This window comes from Cavia porcellus, unplaced genomic scaffold (genome assembly GCF_034190915.1).
Source record: "Cavia porcellus strain 051 isolate PalLab524CR breed Dunkin Hartley unplaced genomic scaffold, mCavPor4.1 scaffold_26, whole genome shotgun sequence".
In the NCBI taxonomy this organism is placed as follows: Eukaryota; Metazoa; Chordata; class Mammalia; order Rodentia; family Caviidae; genus Cavia; species Cavia porcellus.
This window is the reverse complement of record NW_026947509.1, coordinates 44,254,742-44,278,140: the sequence shown is the minus strand read 5'-3', so window position 1 is coordinate 44,278,140 and position 23,399 is coordinate 44,254,742. Positions and strand designations below refer to the sequence as shown.

The 23,399-nt window shown below is 47.6% G+C and overlaps 1 protein-coding gene and 1 long non-coding RNA gene across 9 annotated transcripts in view; one reads left to right on the top strand and one right to left on the bottom strand.

Moving 5' to 3' along the window:
• Nucleotides 1–23,399, bottom strand: part of Nrp2 (neuropilin 2) — a 107,887-nt gene that overhangs the window by 4,288 nt on the left and 80,200 nt on the right. For 4 of the 8 annotated variants that reach the window (XM_013157537.3, XM_005005757.4, XM_005005758.4 and 1 more), the window contains exon 16: nucleotides 1,080–1,130. In XM_013157537.3, the coding sequence (XP_013012991.1) occupies nucleotides 1,080–1,130 (51 nt within the window). Of the gene's footprint in view, nucleotides 1–1,079; nucleotides 1,131–12,945; nucleotides 16,314–23,399 lie in introns of those variants that run through there. The other 4 variants (XM_013157539.3, XM_005005760.4, XM_005005763.4 and 1 more) reach the window with 1 other exon arrangement.
• On the top strand, nucleotides 1,118–8,054 carry LOC134473300 (uncharacterized). Its single transcript, XR_010043497.1, has 3 exons — nucleotides 1,118–3,112; nucleotides 4,289–4,434; nucleotides 5,040–8,054. It is a non-coding gene; the product is annotated as an uncharacterized LOC134473300 (long non-coding RNA).

The window sequence follows — 23,399 nt, the reverse complement described above, 5'->3', positions numbered from 1 at the left end:
CTTGGGATCCCTGAGAAGCCCATGAAGAAGGCCAGGTGATGCTATCGTGTTTATAGTGGGTGAGGAAAGGGAGGTGTGAAGAAACGAGGTGCCTCAGTCCTGGCCCAGAGTGAGTAAGCAGTTAAGGTAGGGATGGGAGCAGGCTCTCTAGATGCTGACTCTGCCTCTCTGTCTCATCAAGTGCTGCTGCAGCTCGCTCTGCACAGCCTCCGGTGTAGGTCAGGTGTGCGCATGCCCACAGAAGGTGAGGTGGGCAGGGTTTGGCAGGGAGAGCCTGCAGCCCATTAACAAGGTGTCCCTTGGGTCCATTGCTCTGGTTTCTATGGCTACACTTGAAGGTTTTGATTACGGTCAGGTTAAACAGCGGCTGACCTGTGAACTGCTCCTCTTGGAGATATTGATGTTAGTTTGAAGTTGTGCCCTGAGTGGAAGCCTGCTAGTGAGGCTTGTGGACACCAGCATGGTGCTCAGGGGAGCCTAAAGAGACCTGCACTGGTCTGAGAGGGCAGGAGATTGTGTGTCTGCCCTCCAGTTAAGACAGCTGTGTCAGCCTCTTGAGGTTTGCACACTTAAAGTGCAGGAATAAAGCTTAGAATAAATATGAAAATAGATTGCAGTGTGAAAAAGATGACCATGCCTTTAATAAGCCAGATTTGTAGTGTGGATAGTGTGACCAAGGTGTCCTCCAGGCTGGGGAACCATGTACCACAGCTGGCCTGGGAGAAGGTCCATGTCCACACTCATTCGCTAAGGTCTGTTTTGGGAGGTGGCCACAGGATTCCACCAGGAGCTTGGCTTTCACTTCCAAGGGTTTTTCCACATTTGAAGTCAACTGATTAGCAAGTGACTAAAATAGGAGACCTGTTTCAGACTAGGCAGAGAGGACTCAACCAAATTGCTAAATGTCTACATTTGACCTTGTCAAAACAATGGATGATCTATTCATTCTTTTCTGGATTCTCCATTTCTGTCTCTGATAGAGAGTCCTAAGTTCTGGCCCTGCCAATACCCTGGGCATTCTTTTTGCTTATATCTTTATAACCAAACTTGAATTCCACGGTTAACATAAGAATACTCACCATCAATGTCATCTCCGTAGCCCGCTCTCCCATGTATTTCTGGGATGTTCACTGTACGGAAAACAACAAACCAAGTTGTAACAAGTTCTATCATTATAATGAAAAGGCAAAGTTACAGCCTTTTAAAGAGCGATTTCTCATTAAGATAGGCAGGGAGAGAATCATCTCCACTTCTGGGTCAACTAGTTACGCATTAGTGAATCATTTCTTCTGCACGCTGTCTTTACTTCCAAAACAACAGGAAAAACAAATAATAAGAAAGACTGAGTTTGGTGCACAGTGAACTCTATCACTGTACCTTTAAAATAACTGTCACTCATTACCAGAATAGGTTTGGGTTTACCTGCAGCACCCTCAGTGGCATCTTCTGTGTGTCATCAGTTGCTACTGTGATGACACCCAGTACATGTTATGTGCCCACATCTAAGTGGACATAAAGTACAGAAATCTTCCCTTTCTGGATTTTAAATAAATGCTTGCTAATTTAAGGAAGCCACGTTTCATCATTCTGAGTAGAACCAGACTAGCATCTCAGTGGCCGAGTACTGTCACACACCTGTGACATCTCTCAACTCCCACCCACCACCAGTCTGTTTTTCCTAGTGGCTTTTTCAAACATGGGCCTCCATTCTGATGAGCCCAGACATAATCAGAGCTCAGTTAATTCACTCTGAGTTTCCCCCCAGTCTAATCACTGCTTATCTTTTGCTTCTTCTATGATAATTTTTGAGGGGCGAGTAATACAGGTCTTTCTCTTTACAATATTGTCCATCTTACAGAAATCAGAGCCAATAAATTTGCTGTCAAAAATAGTAAAATGTTGCAAAAGAGAATCAGATTTGTGACGAAGAGCAGGGGTCTTATAATTTCTTCCTATTTCTTAAGATAAGTATGACCTTCTAAGCCGCCCACTCGAGGTAGTCCCAGAGAATATATAGGGCCCTAAAGGGTTCTCTTCCTCCCAAGTCTGATGTCCAGGCTTGAAGATAGCACTCAGCATCTCAACCATCAAAGAAACAGTGAGGGGAAGCAAAGAAGCCTAGATTACCCTGAGCATGTTGTTCCTTAGCACTGTGCTTCCGGAAAGTCCTACTTGGTTATGAACAGAACTAAGGCTCTATCCATCACTATCAGACTTCAAATTCAGTCTTTTTCTGACACTAGTGGTTTAAGTCACAGTACAGGACTTCTTTATTCCTGGTCAAAGTGCTAAAGCGCATTCCCATCAGCCCAGCCTCTGAGAAGGGACACACAGAACCACTTGCCATGGCTCACTTGAAAAGGTCAGTGCCAGGTGGCTCCAGCTGTCTGTAATCCAGCCCCTTCCTGGTGCATTAATAGCACAGAACTGGCACCCACAAAGCATGCCAGCTTTCCTGTCTCTGTGCTCATCTCCTGCACTATCTCTAGGCTCCTCCAAACAGACTGTTTGTTTGGAATGAAGACTTGAATGTTATTCAACAAGAGGCAGGGGGTGCCTGTCACAGGGATCAACTGTGCTTGTCAAAGTTCTTTAACTTAGGAAAGAACAGAACATGGAAGAGAACTGTCACATTTCTGACAATTAGCCACTTTGACGGGATGCTCATATGTCTTCTCGTCTAAACGGTTAAAAGACGGAGAACATTGGCTAAGAATATGTGACTCAGATTCGAACAAGAAGTGCAGGGCTCCTGCCAGTGACTTCTGGGCCAGATCCTGTTCTTCCTTTTAAGGATTTGGTCTCTGCCAAGGATGTGACAAATTGTCGCAGGCTAGAGTACCATTGCACACCCTCCAGGAAGCAGGTTTAGGATACTATTGATCCTGGGATGAGAGAGACAAAGGTGACATTGATCTCGAAGGGAAAAGGATAAATGGATGGTAATGACTTCGAGGACATTTTATCCCAGGAGATCACAGCTTCTTGTCTCTGGAAGCAGAAGATTGGATGAGATGACTTCCAAGAACTGGCCCATTTTTAAGTTTCTGTGGAATCAAGAGCTCAGATGCAGCTGAGGTCTCTGCACCTGGAGAATCAAAGGCCACTTGAGGTGAGGAAGAACACTTTAGCGGCTTGGCTTTTTTGTGTAATCATTGCTCCCAAGAGTTTGGGCGAGGGGCCGAGAATAGGATAAGTTAATCAACATTTTCAAAAGCGCATCTGTTCACCAAATCTTAAAGCAAGAATGGTGCACTGGGGAAAACCCACATAAAGGGAACATTTGTACGAAAAGCAATTTACTTTGATAGCAATTTTCTCCAGACCCCTTGCTCATATTCTTGATATCTGTGTTTGATTAAGAGCTTTCTCTCTCAAGAGCTCTTTGCCTGTTATGGGCCACTTTCCTTTTCTGCTGAGCCCAGTAGGTAAACTGCATGTGTCTTCAGGATGCTGGCAGAAGGACTCTGGATCCTCCACTGGTCCTAGAGTTCTGGCAAAGTGAGGCCAGGGCAGTGGCCGAGGGAATCCAGGCTGTGAAGGGGGAGGTACTGGTCTCTCATGCGACAGAAAGAAGGGTGAACACGGGGCTCAAGGCAGAGTACGAAGCAGCCCCTCCTGCAGCATGGAAAGGGCGGTAGACTCACCGGGCAGGGAGAACGAATATCAGGGTGTTACAGGAGAAAGAAGCAGGGACTTCAAATTTTGTTTAAATAGGGGAAAACACAGAAAGGCCTTCCAAAGCCCTGCTGCGATGGGTGAGTGTGTTTGCGAGGATGAGGTGGGCTAGGCAGAGTGGGGTGAGCCCCACCTTTTCAAGCACCCACATGGGCAGCAACTATGACCACCTAATGACTCCCCCTTAAATCTTTGTGCTCACATGGCCCCACTTTCTTCTGGATACTTCTGTGGGTTTGCTCTCAGGCCAGCCTGACTCTACAGCCTGAATGATGACTTGGACACTATATTAGGGCCAAGTCTGCATTCAGAGTTTAAGGTGGGCAGGACCCGATCACTGTCTGTTCCAGTAATACTCAGGGTCTGCCCCGACTCAGGCCCTAGCTGGCTAAATGTGTGTTCTCTAGGTGTTTGCTTCCATCACCTTGGTGAGAACTCCTGGGGTTTTTGAATGTGAAGATGTAATGATCTCAAATTTGGGGCTTCGGGGGCTGGGGATTTAGCTCAGCGGCATAAGCGCCTACCTTGCAAGCAGGCAGTTGTGAGTTCAATCCCTGGTACCGATCAAAAAGACAAAAAAAAATTGGGGGCTTCACATTTTCCATAATAGGCGTCACCTAGAAAAAGAAGGCTGAACTACAGTCTGTCAAAGAGCAGTCTCCACAACCAATCAGCAAAGAACCCACAGGCTGTGACTCCTGAAGAGAGTTTACTGGGTGCCCAGGGACCACACAAGACTGCAGGAGATGAAGACAGGTGAGGTCAGATGTTGGCCACCAGGGCCCTTCAGAGTGGCTGGGGAGCAAAGACTCAAGGATTTCATGCATCATAAAGAGGACTCTGTGCTGCTGGAATCCAGGGGAAGGACTGGGCAAAAGAGACTGGGCCGATGCTGGCAAGGAACATGTAGGGGGCTGGAGCAGGCCTCCTGCATGAAGGCTGCTGTGAGGTGGCTTGGGGATTCCAGCTCCTTCTCTGCCCGATGGATGGGATGCCTTCCAACATGGTACCCATTTCGGCAGTACAGGGGGTCTCCTGAGTTTTGGTTTATATTCGTTGCCATCAGATTCACCAAGGAATTTAGAGATTGCTTTGCTTGACCACACATCTTGTGTTCTGGTCTCACACACATGCAAGTGGGAGCTCTGCAGACCCCTTTCCTTTGCCAGCGACAGCAGGCCAGCACATTGAGAGGAAGAGATGAACTTGGGAAGATGAGAATGGAGCCGGCAGAATAGCTTTACTTAAAAAGAACCCAACTCAGCAAAACCTTAAACCTTCACACTGAAACATCTTCACACTGAAACAAATTTTGAGTGGAAGAGTTTCCTTGTTCTCCTAGGTATTCCTTCTCTTTGCAGGATAAAGAGATCGAGAGGTACATGGTGAAGAATGACCTAAGGTTCCTCCCATCTCCCATTGTCCTGAATTTTCAGAGGGTGAGACACAGTGGCCAGCTATTAAACATTCACAGACTATTCCAGAGACTTCCGCCCTCGAAGAGTCAAGTATTCTCCAGAGTCCTTTTCAGTAGCTTGCAATGCAGTGGCACACATGGTGAGCAGCCACGCCCCATCGAGGAACCTCTTCTCCAGAACAGCGTTCTTCCTGAGCAGCCTGGAGCCCTGCCTGCTGCTGGGAGGCCACACAGGTTGGGAACACCCATGACACTCCTACCTGAGCGGGGAAGTCCCCACGGAGCACCACTCAGGTTCCAGCAAGAACGTACCCTCAGTCTTTCCGGGAACCTCCCCCAGCACTATTTACCCTTCCTCTCACCCTTATTTTCTTCCTTTTTCTAAATTAGGATCCTTTGGGGTTAGCGTTCCTGCACTAGCTTGTTTTTCTGCAGTTTCTCATGGAAAATTCACAGCCGTCACTTTTCCTCCTGGTTACTGTGGTCTACTGTGAATACGTCGGCCTTGACAGTGCTGTATACTTTCTGCATTATAAAGGAACCTCACGGGACAGCAGGGGACTGAGCCATTGGCTCGAAAGCACTGGCTGCTTTCAGCCCAGTAACTTAAAACAGTCTGTCCCTGGCTCGCTTGCACACAGATCATTTCAGGACACAGACATGCCTTGGTTTTCTGTGAAGAGCCCTTCCATGCCAGCTGAGTAGCCCATTAGGAGGCCAGGTTTGCCATGCTAAACGTGTAGCACAGACTTGCGGGACAGCTCAGTGGGTCACTCTGTCCCTGAAGGGAAGTAGTGGAGGACACAGAGGAGCACTAGATAAGGAGAAGTGTCGACCTCTGGTCTCAGCTATGCCCCAGGATAAGGGCCTCCAAGATCATCGAGTCTCTGAGTCTCAGGGTGCTTCTGAGAAGCATCCAGTGATGTGTTCTATTATCTATGCAGAAGGTCTGGACTATGAGGGGGGCCTCCCTGAGGAAGGCTCAGTGGCTGAGGTGTACAGGGGGCTTCTAACCAGAAGAGCCGTCACCCCCACTGCCCACTCTCCGCCCCAGCTCTGTGCTCTCTTGGAAGTGACCACTCTCTGGTGCACATGGAAAGAGAAGGCTATGGAAGGTCAGCCGCAGGGCTCCTGGGTCTCAAAAGGATCAAAGGGCCTCTCCACAGAGGAAAACATTGCAATCATTCATTTTCACAGGTACTAGGAGTCATTGCTTCTACTTCAAAGGTGAAATTGAGGAAGGAGGCTTGAAAAACCATAAGTTGTTAAAAACATCAGCAGTGAATTTGAGAGTAAACCACAGATTTTCAACACCTTGTTGGGGGCCTGTGATTTATTTGGGATAAGCTTTTGGCTACTTAGAGCCTTTGTTGAATTTGATTCCAAGCTCCTGAGTCCCCTGCGCCAGCTAAATCACTGGACCACTTAGAGGGGAGGAGCCTTCGGAAAATTTAGCCTTTCTGTTTCAATAGCAGCAGGAAACACAACATGGAGATCTCAGTAAACCAGAAATAATGGAGGACTGAGGATATATTTCTTGGCATCTCCAAATGCTTAATTCAGTTTAACATTTAGTACTGGCTCAAGGTCTTCCCACCCTACCACACTTAATTTCCCTAATTCAGTTTGTTCATCCCCAGCTGCCACGAGCAGCCAAGGGTTCAGCTGTTGATCGAAACTTTGCCAAATCTCCTCCATCAGAAAGTTGGGCTACTTGAGAGCTGTTCATCCCTTGCTGAGTTTGGCTTGAGCTTAAAAACTCAGTGCTTCAGAAGAAACCAAAAGATCCCTTATCATGGATTTTTATCTCTTGGGCTACAGTCAAATATATGTAAGGTCATGGAAAAATATATTTTGGAGTTTTTCATAGAGTTGCAGGAGAGAAAAGTAAAGAGCACTTGGTACAAGATTATTGGACCAGTTTGATCTTATTGTTTTCTATTATTTTTAGCTGAATAACTGGGAGGAAGCACTAAAAAGGTTTGGAAATTCTGACTACAAACAAAAAGACTGTAAATGACCTAACAACACATTCAAGGGTGAGGGTGGGTGAGCAGCTGGGGCTCCAGGGTCTCCACAGAGCCCCAAGAATGATATGAAAATAAGAAAAATGTAGACAAAGACGTGGCTCACGGTAGAGAGAGGCTTCACAATGGTGTGGGCTGGAAAAACTCAACACTGCTAAGGGGAGGAATTCATGGAATTTTTTGAACCTCTATGTCTTTGAAAAAACCTGAGCTATTTTCCAAGCCTCTAGCAGATGATGTCAGCAAGAAATAGGTTCTTTGTGCTTCTGATGCTGGTTACTTTTTCTTAGGGTAGAAAAATAGGAAAAATTTTTCCACTGCAAACTTTAGGGAAAAAAGGTTGCCCCCTCTGTCTGCAATATTATTTTTTCCTGAGATATAAGGAGGAAAATTCTGTGTTTCTGTATCAGGGAGTTTTCCCCAGTAGACTGGATATTTTTTCTACAGCACCGCTATCCAAGAGGCCCACAAGCTAGAAACCCAATCCAGGTGGAATGGTGTGGTGCCCCTCCACAAGTGCGAGGGCAGAGGGGAAGATTTAAAGCAACAGCAATTTACATTGTGAAAAATTTCATCTTCTTAAAGCTGGCCCGCTTGTTTTGTAGGTCTTTGGAAAAAGCTCTGTTCACATGCAGATTATGAGGCGACCTGGCTAAACTGCACTTAAAAGCTGGGTTCGTCTACATGCACCAAGGAAGGAGTTTGGGGTCTGAGGCTTTCCTGAGCCTCAAATAGGTGTCTGTCTCTACCCAGTTGGGAGAGGACGGTCCTCTTAGCTTTCTGGTAGTTGAGGGCTGTAGTGAGGCTGAGTGGTACTGTTGGTGTTAGGTTAGTTTTCCTGTACGAACACCTGAACTTGGAGTAAATAACCAATTCAGCATTTACATGATGGAATCCGACCCATGGTTCTCTGGGAGCAGGGTCCGGCAGAATGGGAGTGGGGGGAGGGCAGGAACGGCAGGGTGGGGGGAGCCGACAGGGAGCACTGAGATGGGAGCAGGCTGCAAGAGCAGGGTGGAGGCTGATGACAGGCCATACCTAGTGGGAAGGCACAGGGGTAGAGATAGGGTTCCCTTTGGGGACAGGGGTGGGGACTGGCCTCTCCGGAACTGAGGAGGCAGAAAGTAATGGTGATCCTACGGGCTCAGGGCTTCCTATGCCGCTGTTTCGGGGATCACACTCTTATTAATCTGCAGGCGGTTTAGGAGAGAGCTCTGGGACTCCTCACTCACCAAGAGGCCCCAGTGAGTTTCAAATCCTGTCTTCTCCTCTAAACCAGCAGCTGAACAGCCTGAGAGAAGCGTCAGGGAGGTACACACCAGCCCCTCAAATATTTATGTCCCTTCTCTAAGGCCCTTGTGGGTAGTGAGGAAACCGAAAGGGACACAGAGGTTTTTGTACTAAAACAAAGCTTCAGTAACCAGGCGACCAGCCGAGAGCTGGACCTCGGTTAGGGCCACCTCTGCCTCACAGCTGCCACCGCTGTCCCTTCATTGCCTTCTAACAAGTCCCAGGGAGCGCTAGGCCAGGCCTCCTGCTAATGAGTCCTGGGGCCAGAGTGAGAAATTACTGTTGTTGAAAGCTGAGGTCTAATATAATATTGTTCCAGTTCTGGACCAGAACCTTTTCTTGGGGAATGGAAGTTAATGACATTAAAAGAGCTCAGTTGAGCACCATTATGCAGAGAACAGGAAACAAAGCGTGGTGTACCTGGGCTGACATCTCTAGGGCTCAGGCTCACATTCCTTTCTTCCTGAGTTTGACATGTGAGTCCCATCCAAGAGGCAGCAGCCCTAGATTTTTGGGCAGGCCAGAAAAAGTCTGCGAAGCACATTGATGGCTGTAGCTGCTACCAGAGTCCCAGCACATGATTAAGGTCCTTTGGTCTCCGCACTCAACAGCAATGGGACAGTGCTTACAATAGAAACGGTGTTTGGGGCTACAAGGCCTCTTTGCTGCTTTTCTCCTGCCACTCCTGGCTGGAGTCAGGTGGGGCCAGCGACTTTGCTGACACACATAAACCCCCTACTAGAAAACAACTTTATTGCCTGGCTGCTCAGTGCCTTTCTTTTGGTCCCAGTGGGCCTGAGCCTCCTCGGAAGGAAGCCAGATGCCTCTTTTAGCCCAGGTCTGCTCCTCTCAGGGCCAGCGTGGGCAGTGGGTCCCAAGACCCCAAGGAGTTAAGACTTTCTTCTGGCATCTGTGCCTGCTGCACAGTACTGCGCATTGACCTTAAAGGATGTTTTTGACATGAATTTTTAAAGAGAAAACATAAATAAATAACAGCCAGGCATAGCACAGTCACTGTTTGGAGAAACCAAGTGGAACTCATTAATCATGGAGAACAAGACGGTCCACGGAAGCCAGGGATGGAATTAACCCCTTTTCGGTGGCTTCCACTGACAGCCAGGCCCAGGTTCCCTGTAAGCCGGCAGCTCAAACTCTAAAGGGGAAGCACTTTCGGAGTTTAAAATCCCCTTCCGTGTAGACTGCCAGTCTTCCCTTCCAAGCGCTAGGCCCATTTTAGAGAAAATGATGGCCACAGAGATCCTGTGGCTTGTGTGAGGTGACCAGGGATCTTATAACCCAGCACGTCCAACCAGTCTCTGTTACTCTCCAAAATGGGGACAAGACCTCCATCCCTCATTTGCTGCACCTATTTAAATGAAAACAGGAATGGCGTTTGACCTAGAAATTCCATCTGAAACAGGTCCTAAAAAGACAACTTCAAGGATGCCCATTACAGAATTGTTTATAATGGTAAAACAAATGCACACACAAACGAAACTCAACACAAGCTAAACACTCTCTGGTGGGGGAGAGTTAGTGAACCGTGGCACATCCACAGAGTGCCATGCAATGGCTAAAAAGGACTGGGTAAGTCTCGGTGAGTCCTGAAGTATCTCAAGACATTGTTGTGAAAAGACACAAGCTGTCCAATCAAGTGAACAGACAACATCATACCCTTTAGGTGTAACAAGACAGAATCTCAGCTAAACCAAACTACGTAAGTGACAGGAACATGTATCTTTGTAAATGTATAAAACAAGGCCTGGCCTCAAATCCTATCGGGTATTACCGCTTGGATGAGTGGACTTGGTCAACAAGCAAATGGACTTCTGCTTTTCTTTATCATCCCGTCATTCTGAAGTCTGTATTATTTCTGCAAATGCAGCTATGTATAAGTTGTGAATTGCAAAGAAAGAGAAGTGCAGCTAGTTATTATTCTCAAAGGCCTCTCAACAGCTTTGTTCACAGCAGCAACCACTCCAGTGTGTCTCCAAGAAGAGATGTTTACCCACCCCACAGCCAGCCCTGCCGCCGTGCCTCTGTTGCTGACCCTGCCAGGGGTCCCTCTCACATCTTGGTCCAGTGCCCATGGAAATTTACTTGAGTTTCTTTGTCTACCAGAAGTAAATCTCAGAAAAGCCCAAGAACAATTACTCTACTTCACAGAGAGATGTTTGTTGGTCTCCCACCCACGGGTCTTTGGGCAGGAGTGGTTTCTGCTTGTCCCCCAAGGCTCCTAGGTTCTCCACTGCTCCATCTCATGCTAAAAGGGGTTTGTTTTTTGGTCATTTCTCTAATCTGGTATCTTTTACAGTTAGTTTTGGGGCCAAAGAGAACTCAAACCAGTCAGTACAAACACACTCTGTTTGAGGCTTGTGGTCTGATGACGCCTAAGGATGCGGGATTCTAACTGACCCCCACACACGCTCGGGGGCACCTGTTCTGTGTTAGGCTTAATTAACTCCTACAGTATTCCTGGCTTCCAGCTTATTTATATAAGCTATTCCTCCTCTGCTGATGCAAGATCATCAGCTGGTGTTTCCCTTGCCCCTTCTTTTCCTCTGGTTGGGTTTGTTTTGTGTTTTCTTTGGGCCATCAATGAAGTGGATGAAAGGCAAATTGCAGCTGTGACAGCCCCAGAGCTCTGCACAATTAAAGAGAAGAAACAAGCCCGCACCTACTGATCTGTAGTTTGGCTGAGATGTGCAGCCCACAATGCAGACAAATCACAACTTCAAACTGAAGCTCTTTTCAGCACAGATTACAGAAAGGCCGTAACGTGTGCAAAGCAACTGCCAACGTGGGGAAGAGAGGCTAGGAAAACAAACACACTGGTTTGGCGGGAGTTTGGGTATCTGGGCTAGAAGGGCAGTGGCTGAAGCAAGAGCTCACTTTTAAAGCATCATAAAGGACAAGGTAGGAACACAAACACACCATGCTGGGCCTTGACATCTGGTGTTTATGATCCATGGAAACATGATTTCTGTAATATTTATGCTTGGGCTAAGTTTGAAACACGCTAAGGAATGTTTACCATTAACAGTTCAATGTGTAAGGTTGGAGATATACAGTCTTTGCCCTTTGGGAGGAGAAAGAATATCCCTAAAATAAGTCCCGGGGCTAGAATCAAGATGGCATTGGTCCTAAAAGTGGCTCCAAAAACAGTACCGCTAATGGGTCGTGAATAATGGCTCATTTAATTCAGTCTGGCAACTTTGGTTCTAGTGCAGCTCAGGAAGATGTTGACTGAGCCTGGATCTTTGCTTGAAAGAAACACTTTTGAGATTCTCGCATTTCATCTTTTACTGATGGGAATGAATGGTTGTAAAGAAAGCCAAATGTTTAGACAAAAAGAATAACCGTGCTTGGCATCAAAGGAAGAAATAATGTTCTAAAGTTCTAGCTGTGGCTGTTTGATTCTGTTCTCCCATGGAGGACAGATAATGCCATCGATCCAGAATCACCTGTACTAATAGCTTCCCGCACAATCGGAAAGCTTATCTCCTCTTGGCAGCTCTTGAAAAGGCTTTACAGCTATAAAAAGTAATCCTTACTGGACTAAAGTTTGGATTAGACCTAGAAAAGCAGGACCCTGGCAGAACTAGGGTTTACTGGTCATATGTCTCCCCTTGAAACCTTTCAGGATGGTCCTGTGTCCTCCAAGGAAAGCTCTCGGGTCGATGGAAGATTCTGGATACATGTCATGAATGTGGGTTGTGGAAAACCCTTGAATCATTAGGAGATTGTATTTCCTGAATGTTTTTTTTTTCCAAAGCTCCCTGTGATTAAAATACTTTCTAAAACCATCCCACTGACTATTCCAAGAGGGGTCTAAAGAAAAACACTGATTAAGCAAGATCAGGCTTTTTGACTAAGTTGCCCCAGGCACAAGGTTCTTCTAGAATACTGTATTCCTGTTGTGAAATGTTCCACTCTGATAGGTTCACAAATAATCATACAATTATGTTCATTACCTGTTTAAAAATGAAGTCTAGACTATCTGAGCCCTGAATATCCTACAAGTTTGATTTTTCCCCCCAATGGAAAAATCACTCATAAATTGGAGATCGACATCCCCATGGCAGTAATAATTTGGAAGGGGAGGGTAAGGTGTGCTACTGCTTTGCCAAAGGAAGTGAACTGGCTCAATAGGGCCGAACACGTGATTCAGCAGAGCTGGTCCACTCCTCCTGGGGCCCTTCAAAAGTAGAGTCCAATCTCGGAGGATTTGCCATCAAGAGAAATTTTATGGAATCACATTTAGCAATTTAGCACCTAGCAACTTTCACAAAATCCCACACCAATCGCCAAAGTTGGCTCAGCTGCACAAATTGGATGAAACTCCTAACAAGCAGTAACAAAAATAAAAAGATAGAAGAGCTGGCATTCAGCCTTTGAGGAGAAAACCCATCTACCTCCCACAGAAATGCCCTGTAGCCCAGAAGGCAACGTGTAAACTCTGGAAACATCAATTTGTTCAAAGCTAACACTTTAACTTTGTTCTCACGGGCAAAGAGAAAAAAACCCCAGATGTTTGTATAAAAATATCATCATTTTATTACATTCCACACAATACATTTTCAAATAGTTTCCAACATCCACAAGTTATTTTGACACACAGGCAACAGAGCAATGCAAGGATGTCACAGTTACAGGGAGAGGGGGATAAGAATGGGAAGTGAAAATCTTTAGGTTTTCTTATTTTGCTGTTGTTCTTTGGTAACTTTTGATTTTTTAGGTGTTTGCTTGCCTGCTAGTTTTCACTTTAAGAATAAAGTTTTATTTTTAAAGATGGGTTATCAATCTCAGAAATATTACTGGATTTCCTATTCTGGTTTTGATCCCCAAAACTTGGGAGAAGGGAAAGGGCAATTTTAGCATCCTGTGTTGTCAGTGGCAATGCAATAATTTTTCCGTCTTCTTTTTCTGCCTTGGCCAGCAGGAAGGGCCTTTTCTTTTTAACCCCAAAGCTAAGGGCTCCCCTTCTGGAAGTTCTGTCATGAAACCTCTACTGAGGCATAAGCTTTACTGCTGAGCCAGGCCTTCACCTCATCCATTCACTCATTGGTATTTTAACAGCTGTGGTCACCTCCTTTCTTTGGAGAAGCAACTCTTGACACATGCATGCATGCATTCACCTGTCCAGTCCATTTTTTTTTTTAAAGAGAGTAAGTCTTCTCTCTCTCTCTCTCTGTGAAATATAGTTTTGTTTTGTAAAGCTGCAAGGCATGGCATTTTACAGAAGAGCTGCCCTCCTAGCACAGTACCCGGATAATGCTATGAAAGTTGCCGGCTTTAGGGGGACAGGGGAGTGGAGAGAGAAAGATACCCAGCTGAAGTATGCCACCAAAGACACCAAGATCTGGGCAGCTGCATGCTGTCCGCCTGCCATGGAGTGCACACAGTGGTGAGGAGATGCTGCTGCCCAGGGTAAAGACATGGCAAGATTCCCAAGTTGTTGCCCTCTTCTTTTAAAGATGGAGACTCCCCAAGGGAATACGGCAGCCCAGCCAGCTGCTGCCCTGGCTGGGTTTTCCAGATGTGGTTCCCTGATTCCCCACCAGCATCTGTCACTTGGAGTCAATGTCTGGCCCCAAAGGCTTAAATGGACATGACATGGGCACCTGCGATAAAGCCCTCAGTGGCCACAGTGCCAGCCACCGCAGGGCGTCCTGAGCTGCTACACCGCCCCCCTCTAGTATCAGTTGGGATGGGACACTTCTCGCAATCTCAAGGTGGCCAGGCCTTAGTCTTTCATCTTCCCTTCTCTTGGCAGGGCTGCTGTGGGTGAGGCTGAGTAGCTCTTTGAACAGAATAAGAGTAGCAGAGCACTGTTCTTTCAGGGGAATGAAATAACCGGATGGGGGTGCAGAGAGTGAGTGTGGTGTGCTTTCTCCCAAACAACCAAAAAAAAAATTTTTTTTTTTTTTTTTTAGCATTCTATTCTGGAAGGTACCTGGAGGCTTCCAACACAGGCAACCCATCTTTTGACAGAATTTTACACTTCCCCAGTGGATGCCTAGTGGGAAGGTTAAACAAGCAAATGCCCCCAAGGCTGAACTTGAGTATGCTACACTGAAAAATCTAAAATACACCTCTCCCTATCAGTGAAACTGACTTTACTGTGTAATCCACACTTTGCACAGTGTCGTTAGGCAAATGCCTTCTGACATCCTTTTCTGTGTTGCCTCAAGAAGACAAGCGGCCAGCAGCGACAGAAACCTCTTTATTCTACCTTCTCTCTGAGCAAGCAGCAGCTCCTGGATACACAGCCAGGCCGCCCTCTGAGGGTGAGTTCGCCGGCGCTATGAGTGCTTTGGAGGTAGCACACTTAAATACTCTATTCCTTCTATTTTCTCATAGTGTCTAAGTAGGTGGACTCTTACAGTTGAGTGGTATAGATTCAGGCACACATTAACACCATGGAAGGAAAACAAATGATTCCCCTTTCCCCCACATATTTTACAGATGCTATTACAATGATCAATAGAATACCAAAGAATATGGTTTTTCACCTTCTTACCCCCACCCCACATTGGGCCAAAGACCCCCGGAATGAGGAGACTTTTAAGTCATTTCAGCCCTTCCTTCTCTCCCCTTTTCTCCTCCTCCTGCTCTCAGTTTAAACAGACTAGCGCTTTTCCTACACCAGTCCCAGGTTTGCTATTCTTTATGACTTACTCCATGATTGGACTTAACCGATCAAAGCTAAACATTCATTATGAGCTGCTTTTTTTTTTTTTCTATAAGGCAACATGAGACAGATTTGCTTCAGGGCTGGAAATAGGGATGGTTCCACACACACCTGGTGGTGTTATCTGGGGACTTGAAAAACACCAGGAGATGTGACCAGGGGGTCACATGTGAAGGTGGGGAACCTTCCTCCTGGGTGGGGGACAGGAAGAGATGGGCCACACTGCGTTCCGCGTGGTCCGTTTTACTAGGTACCTGGAGATGACAATGACAGCCAACAGAAACCCAGCCAGAGCTAGATAAGGCAACAAAAAGCTTCAGTCTCTTCTCCAAGTAAACAGAACGTGGACAGGACATTGTTTTCGTGTAACAGGAGGAGTAACATTGGGTTGAAAGGGGCCCTCGTGACACACACTCGGAACCCCCCATGAAGCACTCCATCACACCCAGACATACACAGAGCTGTTCACACGCGAGTGTACACTATGTACAGACACACAGAGCCAGGCTCCCCTCAAGATGCCTGGCGGCCTGCCCACAGGCGCGGGGGTGGGTAAGGCAAGGGGGCCGAGCGGACCAGCTCTGGAGGAGCCCGGCAGCCGTGCGTGCGTGGAGGGCGCTTAGGGGCGTCTCTTCTCATCGTCCGAGATGCAGCATTAGACGTGGGGTGTGTGGGTTCAGAATTGCAGGAAAGAGAGGAGGCAGGAAGCGGGAAAAACAAAGAAGAAAGGAAAAACGAAAAAGAAAAAGTAAAAGAAAAGAAAGAAAAGCAAAGACAGTGACCCGGAGGAGGCGGTGAGCAGGGCACGGGGCGCGGAGGGGCGGGGACGGGCGCGCTCACACCAAGATTAGGTGAGGACCAAAAAGTGCAAAATCGAGGCCACGGATCTGCAGGCTTTCTCGCTCGGGGCGCGTCCTTGCTTCGCCTCAGCAGCGCGCGCCGTGGTCTTGCTCTAGCTTAATGGTTAGGGTGGGCTCCACCGCCAGAGGGGCCCCGTTGGTGTAGTGGGAGGTTTTGTAGGAGATGGAGTGATCGGTCTTCTTGGCCGCATAGCGGAACCGGTGATAGTGCAGCGCCAGGGCCAGAGCGACGGAGACCAGCACCAGCACCGCGCCCCCGGCGGCCACCGCGTAATACCAGTAGGCTGGGACAGGTGGCACGGGCACCGTGTCCACCGTGGGCTCGGTCCCCGGCGGGAGGGTGCCCCCTGGGGGAGAGACACAGAGAGCGTTGCTAGGCGAGAGCACGGGACTCACGGAACATTACTTTCAAAAGAAAAGGAGAGGGATGTAGAGACACACAGGGCGCATGCTCTGGGTTGCGCATCCTGGGGAGCGCTGAGCTCTCTGAACAGCTCGGTGCTGGTGCTTCCTGGGGCCTTGGTGGTGCAGGGACCACTTCCCACCCAATACTGGGCGAATGAGCTGATGGAGGCTCAGAGAGCTCTGATCAGATCAGCCGTGGTTATGCAGCTGGTGGATGCTAATGCGGGTTCCACCACCAGCCGTACAGTTGTGGAGCTGCCCTTTCTGCTTAACCATAATGACTCAGTAACATATAGAAGAATCTCTCTCTCTCTCTCTCTCTCTCTCTCTCACACACACACACACACACACACACACACACACACCTGGGATTAGATTAACAGACTCTCCAAATGGTGGAAATGCCATATTTGGGCTGGCGGGCCGGCATCCTCCAAGAATGGATTAATTAGGCTGGCGAGACTTGAAGGTAAATTCCACTCCGGCTTGCCAGGGCTTCTGTGCCCGCTCAAGTCAGCCTGGTCTTGTCTACACAGGTCAATCATCACTGTCAAGCAATGACTAACGCATTTTCATCTCCTCCTTCTATTTTAATTGGATGGAGGATTTTGAAAGCAGATTGGAAGGGAAGTTACAACAGAAAATGTGGGCCCAGAGCTGTGGAGGGTACAGGAGAGGAGGAATGAGTGAGGAGGAAGGGGAAGGGGAGCTTCCTTAATCATGGGAAAGACAGAGAGCGGAGGAGAAGCCAGCAGGAGATGTGGAAGGCAGACTCCTTCACTGGCCAGCCGCTGGTTGCCATGGCGATGCTGTAGTAGATTTAAGCCCAGGGTAACTGGGGGAAAGACTGGCTGGAGTCCCACTTGATACAAAACAGCGCTACAACTTGATTCTCCCAAAGATTTACATCAGAGGAGAGCCTGGCCCAGAAAGGGACTAAGCGCTTTGGAGCTTGCCAAAACCAGACGTGATCTTTACTTCTGAAAAATGATGTGCACTTAACCTATGAAAAATGTCTCCCTGACTGCCTGCATCAAGTGCTGGTAGCTTGAAAGCTGTGTCCTCTCTTCTCCTACATGCCCCAGGAGGGGAGCTGTGGGAGGTCGTGTGCTCCCTTCCGTCTGTCATCAGGGGTCCTAAACCTGGGTGACTTGGAGCACAGCACAGGGGTCAGTTATATTTTTTGTGCTCTCCCGTACTTGAGCAAGGAAATCACTCTGATCTTGGTTTCTACCAAGGTAGGTGAACTCAAGCAAAAGTCTCTGATTCAGAGGCAGTGTTCCTCAGTTCCTATAGCCTGAGCCCCAGTTTCATGGGGGAACAGCTGAAAGGTGCATCACATTTGCTAATATCTTCTCAAAAGTGTTGGAAAATGAGACCAGTTGTTTTTTTCTTGGAAGATCTTATTTTGAAAGATCACTGCTTCCTCCAGTTTTGGGGCTCTCTCCCACTAATGTCCAGGTTCCCTGGTACCTCGTGGGTCATCAGAAGCCCACATATCTTGAAAGCAACAGCCACCTGCCTGGTGTGCAGAGGACCCCAGAATCCCAGGTCCCCCCAAGGCACTTTCCTTTCCAGACCCATCTTCTCCCACATCACCGAATGTTTTCTTTCTTTCTTCCTTGATCTATCCTGGTGCTCATTCTTTCTCTTGTATTTAGAGTCATATTGGAAATTATGTATAGAAACAGAGAGAAAGGGAAAGCAGGTCTTCATTCTGGCCAGCTGGTGAGCTGCAATGAATGAGTGTCAACTCATGATTCAGGTCACCAAAAGTATCTGCTGCCTGGCAACTGTCCTGCCATTGGATCTTTATCTGAGCTTCCAGAAATATGCAGGCATGACCAAAGTGTGAGGGGACGGGCCTGATTTCCCCCGAGCCATCCCTCTCCCCCTCACAAAGCATCCTAGGCTGTGTCTCCAGTGAGGGCCAGCTTCTAAGGTGGCGGGGGCTCCCCCAGCAGAGGAAGGAAAGTGGCAAATACACAGTGAGGGAGTCCCCCTCCGAAGTGCCTGGCCGGACCACAAAGGCAGGCGCACAAGCAGAACAGCTGTAACTACCAGCTCTCCCTGCACTACCACACAGCTCAGTGCAAAAGCTTGCTTTCCTTTAGTCCAAGTGCTGGTTTCCAACATTAAATACACCACCCAGGCTCCAGGCCCTGGGGAAGGATGGATGACACCTCAGCTCTACTCTTAAAGCACTTCTGATGGTAGACACCTGGGGCCCCGTGGGGGAATTTGCCTTCCTGCCTGAGGAAAGTTAACTCACAATGTGTAGAGGACATATTCAGAACTGCAGAACAGACCCACTGCCTGGAATTGCATGCTGCTTTGGAAGATAGACTCCTCTTTAGTGTAAGGCCATCACCCTCCTGCCAGTGTCTCCTTCCCCAAGTTTATCAACATGGATGTAGAAGACGTTAGTGACAAAAGCCATTTGGGGACATTATACTACCTCCTTAAATGATTTCCTTGGTTAGATACTTGGAGAAATGAGGAGATACACTATGTAAATTTATGCTTTTAATGTTAAGGGGGTAAGAAGATAGGGGATACAACTGACAATGCTTTCCTCATTCCCCAGGGAGTCACCTCTGATTTCTGGGTGACTTGTATTTAGGTCCACAAGTTTCTCAGAACTTGTGGAGTTCTCACAACTTGTGGAGTTCTGAGAACTCCAGTTCTCAGAACTGGAGTTGAGTAGAGACTCAACTCCAAAAGTAGTTGGAAAGAAACCTGGTTTTGTCCCAGATTTGAAGGGCTGTTGGAACCTGGTTCTGACCCAGGCTTGAAGGGCTGTGTGCTGACAAGGCTGTGTTTGTAAGTGACAGAAAAGTGTGGTGGTAAGTCAGTTGGGATTAAGCCCTGTCCAAAGCACCTTTCCAGACAAGAGAGTCATTCAGTGAATGCCAGATGGATGAGTGAATAGATGGACAGATGGATAGATAGATAATTAGAGGAATGCATTTTGGAGGAATATTCAAACTCCTCAGTACTTCACAGAAAATGCTGGAGATTCTGCTCACTCATATAGTACCTGGATGAGATGGAAAAAGGTGTCGGCATCAGGTAGATGCCACCTGCACCAGGTGCCCGGGGTGATGAGTAGCTTGATTTCAGCCCCATTTGCTCTTTGGTGCTATAAGGTATCTGGGCCATTGCTTTACTTAGAAGATGCCTGGGCGGGTTGCTCTGAGCCTGGAGAGGAATGCTGGGCAGACCTTAGCCTTGCCTAGCACCAGTGATATGCTGACACCTCTCTCTGATTGCTCTAACATCTACCACGTACTCGCATACGTTTCTTTTTTCCAGATGGAAACTGTTTTCAATTCCTGAACTATTTTTCATTAATCTCCGCCCCCAATCATCCACAAATTTTTCTCATTGTTTGAGGTAGTGGAAAGCAGGTTATTTAAATCACCCATAACTTCACATGCGTTTGCAAGGTTGAACAGCCTTCCAGCTGTGAAACGTGCTGAGCCTCTGGAGAAAAGCAATGTGGATGCACGGAATTTCAGTTTTGAAAAACAAATTCTGAGAAGCCATGCAAAGGAAAAAAATTGCACGTTAGGTAGTGTTCCTTCCACTGCTATTTATAAATAGGGTCACTGATTAGTGAGCAATTAGGAGACATGGTGGTAACCATAGCTACAATGAGTGGACAATTTCTGGAGGTGAGCGGTTGGTCTATGGGCTGCATATGAATCGTTGTTGATTCTTCCTGACCCTCTGGTAGTAGATATGAGGACTTGAGAGAAAAAGTTATTTTCTCCTGGTTTCACTAGAGAAAAATCGAGGAGGATGGCAGAGAAGCACATCATGAAGCTCAAGAGAGGCCCATACGGTTGTAAGTGGTAGATCCAGGGCTGGAACCAGGTGAGCAAGTCTTAGCCTGTGTTTCACTGGTCAGAGAGCTAACTGCAACTCAGGGGGGCAAGCCCAGCCCACTGCCTGCTTTTATAAATAAAGTTTTATTAGAACATAGCCTTGTGTTTGCCTACTGCCGATGGCTACGTTTGTGCCACAGTGGCAGAGCTGAGTGCTTGCAACAGAGACTGTATGTCCTTCCTGTAACGCCTGAAGTATTTACGATCTGCCTTCTACAGAGAGTAGGGAGAGAACTGGGGGTGGTCCTTTGCCTTGTCACCTCCTAGTCTGAAACTGTCTGAGGACAGAGATGTTCTCACTGCATCCCTGAAATAAAAGGCATCTGCTATGCTATATCCCTGGGACCTGGAGGGGTCTCCCAGGTTCCCCAAAGAGGTATTTTGAAAGACATTGGTAGTGAAATTTCTCTCTTTGCACCTAAAATCCATGCAGGCCTGGCCTTCCCCAGCACTCCTTTCTGTACCTGTTGTAAATGAAGTGCTACTAATGGAATATTCAGGAGAAAGGTTTATTTAATTTGTGAGATTAAACAAACAACAGAAAAAGCTTGGCTCCTCTAGCAAAGTTTATAGAAGATAGTGGAAAAATGTGGTCACACCCTTTAATTTGTTTGGAAAAAGAAGGCTGAAGTCAAAGCATCCCTGAGAAATGACTTTTCCCTTGTTTTATGAGCAGTGGACGGCGGGAGGGTGATCGGAAGTTTTCAGTGAGCTTGCAGAAACCGTGTGGGCCTCCCCATGTGTCCCCACCCTGTGTCTACGGCTTCTAAATTTAAATTTAGATTCCGTGGCTGGCTGAGGTCTCAGACACTTCGCAACCTTCTTTAAACTAAAGCTTTTCCTTCACATTCTTAGAAGGAGAAGTTTCCTCCTGCCCTCACTCAAACTGACCTAGGCCACTGTGTGGATGACTTTAGATCTGCTAACAACTTGTGAGGAGGGGTCAGGAAGGCAGCGTGCACACATGAGAACGCCCCCTTGTTTGTGCCCCCAGCACAGAGGGCAGGCCCGCAGCTATGTGCCTCACACATGCACTCTTCCCCCTGCCTGGCTGCGCGACACTTTGCCTGAACCTGACAGCTGGAAACATGGGGCAGGAGGGGGAGAGAGGAGGATTCACACACTAGGGCAGCCTCTCTGGAGCCTGGGCAGGGTTTCAGGACACTTCTCTGCCTTTTATGGAGAATTACATGCATGAACACTAGTTAGCCCTCTCCTGGTCTCACAAGTGCTTCTAGTACAGGGAGCCCAGTGGAAAAGGAAATCCAACGAGAAAGAAAGGTAATCTGAGGCTGGGTCCCAGGACTGAGTCCTGGGATGCGGGATGTGGCAGCAGCTTCTGGAAAGCAGGCCTCCGGGGACAAAGGCAGGAGGGGAAGAGAAGTAGGAGCAGGAAACACCAGCAATCGGCCAGGAGCACAGAGTAAACAGAGCCTAAAGCTTGAGGCACAGATTGCCACCCAACTCTAGCATCACCCCAAAATGCCTTTGATCTCATTATCCAGATAAAAATTAAGAAGCACAGGGACGGAGAGGCACCTCATGAGACCCAAAAGATGGTGTGCTGTGCTGTCTGATATGGTCAGAGACACACACCCAGGTCCACAGCTGTCTACCCATGTGGCTGTGCCTTGGGCACTGCTGACATGAGCACAGCCTCGCCTGGGTTTCCGAGGCTTGTAGCAGGAGGGTTATCAGGTGCATCTCTGCTCCTGCAGCCTGCGGCCTCCAAGGCCAACAAAACTGGTCTGCACGGGGGCGGGGAGGGGTGCTGCTAAGAACCACCACCTGGTCAACGACCACAGAACTCTGATTACAGGCTTTCTGTATTTTTACTGGCTTCTTTCTTATGCTTTTTTCTTTTATTGAAAAAAGAAAGTATCAGGTAAGAGGAAATAATCCATCACCTTAATTACACACTTTTCAGTCTCCCCCCACCCTTTCCCTTTATTCACAGCTTTTCATTTGTTAAAGCTCAAATCCCACGAAAAGATACATGACGGCACTGTGTTCATAGCCACTGCTTATAAAAAAGAAAAGAAACACGCACTCCTAGGCTGTACCGTTTAAGATGTGACTCATAACAACAAAAGGTCTAAAAAATTGCGTGACAGCACAGTTGGGGCGCCCTCTTCTCCACCTCCCTCTGTGCACAGCCTTCCTCTCTGCAGCCTCGCCTTAGTCCTAACTCACTCCAGCACACAGTCTGTGTACATAGGCAGCATAACACACAGGCGTTTGGAATAAAAACACAACGTGATATGGCAAGAAATCAGCGAGCACCACAAAGTGAGACACTTTAAAATATAAAAGATCAAGAACACCTAATAAGCCAGATCCAAAGGCCGCTTTTATTGCATTTTCCTAAAGATTTACTGAGTACGCATTGATCTCTCCTAATGAGTGAGATTACTTCTGTCACAATGTTAATTTACAATGGGCAAGAAAACCCAGGTCAACTCAAAAAACACAGGACCATGTAAACGCCCATTGTTAATGGTGTTTCAGCATCAGTTTCCATATCTTGCCTCCTTCAATCTGATTTCCATTTCCCCCTTTTTTAGTGAAAAACCTAATTCTAAGCGCTGACCAAGGGAGGGGGTCCTGCTGTTTCGCCCCAGCATGGATTGAATATGTATCACTATGTTAGATGGAACACACACACATACACACATGGTCCTCTTTCCTCTCCCAAGATGAAAAGTTTGCTCACATGAATACACAGAGAAACACATTGAGGCCAAACACCTCTAGGTCTGAAAGATGCGACCCCTCAGTCCTGGGTTCATCCAGCCCCCAACGTGCTTGTCAGCTTTACAACTGCAGCCATGGCCCACCCTAAGCAGACTCCCCAGTACCCCTTGGAGTGTGAGGGAAATGCTAACCCTCAGCCACTAAGCCCTGTGTTTATTTTGGCCAAATGAGCACTGCCACTCGGATGAGACTTAGCTATTTTTCACACATGAACATGACTGGACACTGCAGCCCTGTGACACGCACGGCTCCCGGGAAAGCCTGGCTTGTTTATTCTTGCACGAAGGCAAAGCCCTCCACTATTGATTGCACTTGTCAGTCGTGCCTGACACGGTGCATGCACAGCAGGGTGTCGCTGGCACGGCTGCCAACACGCTGGGCACC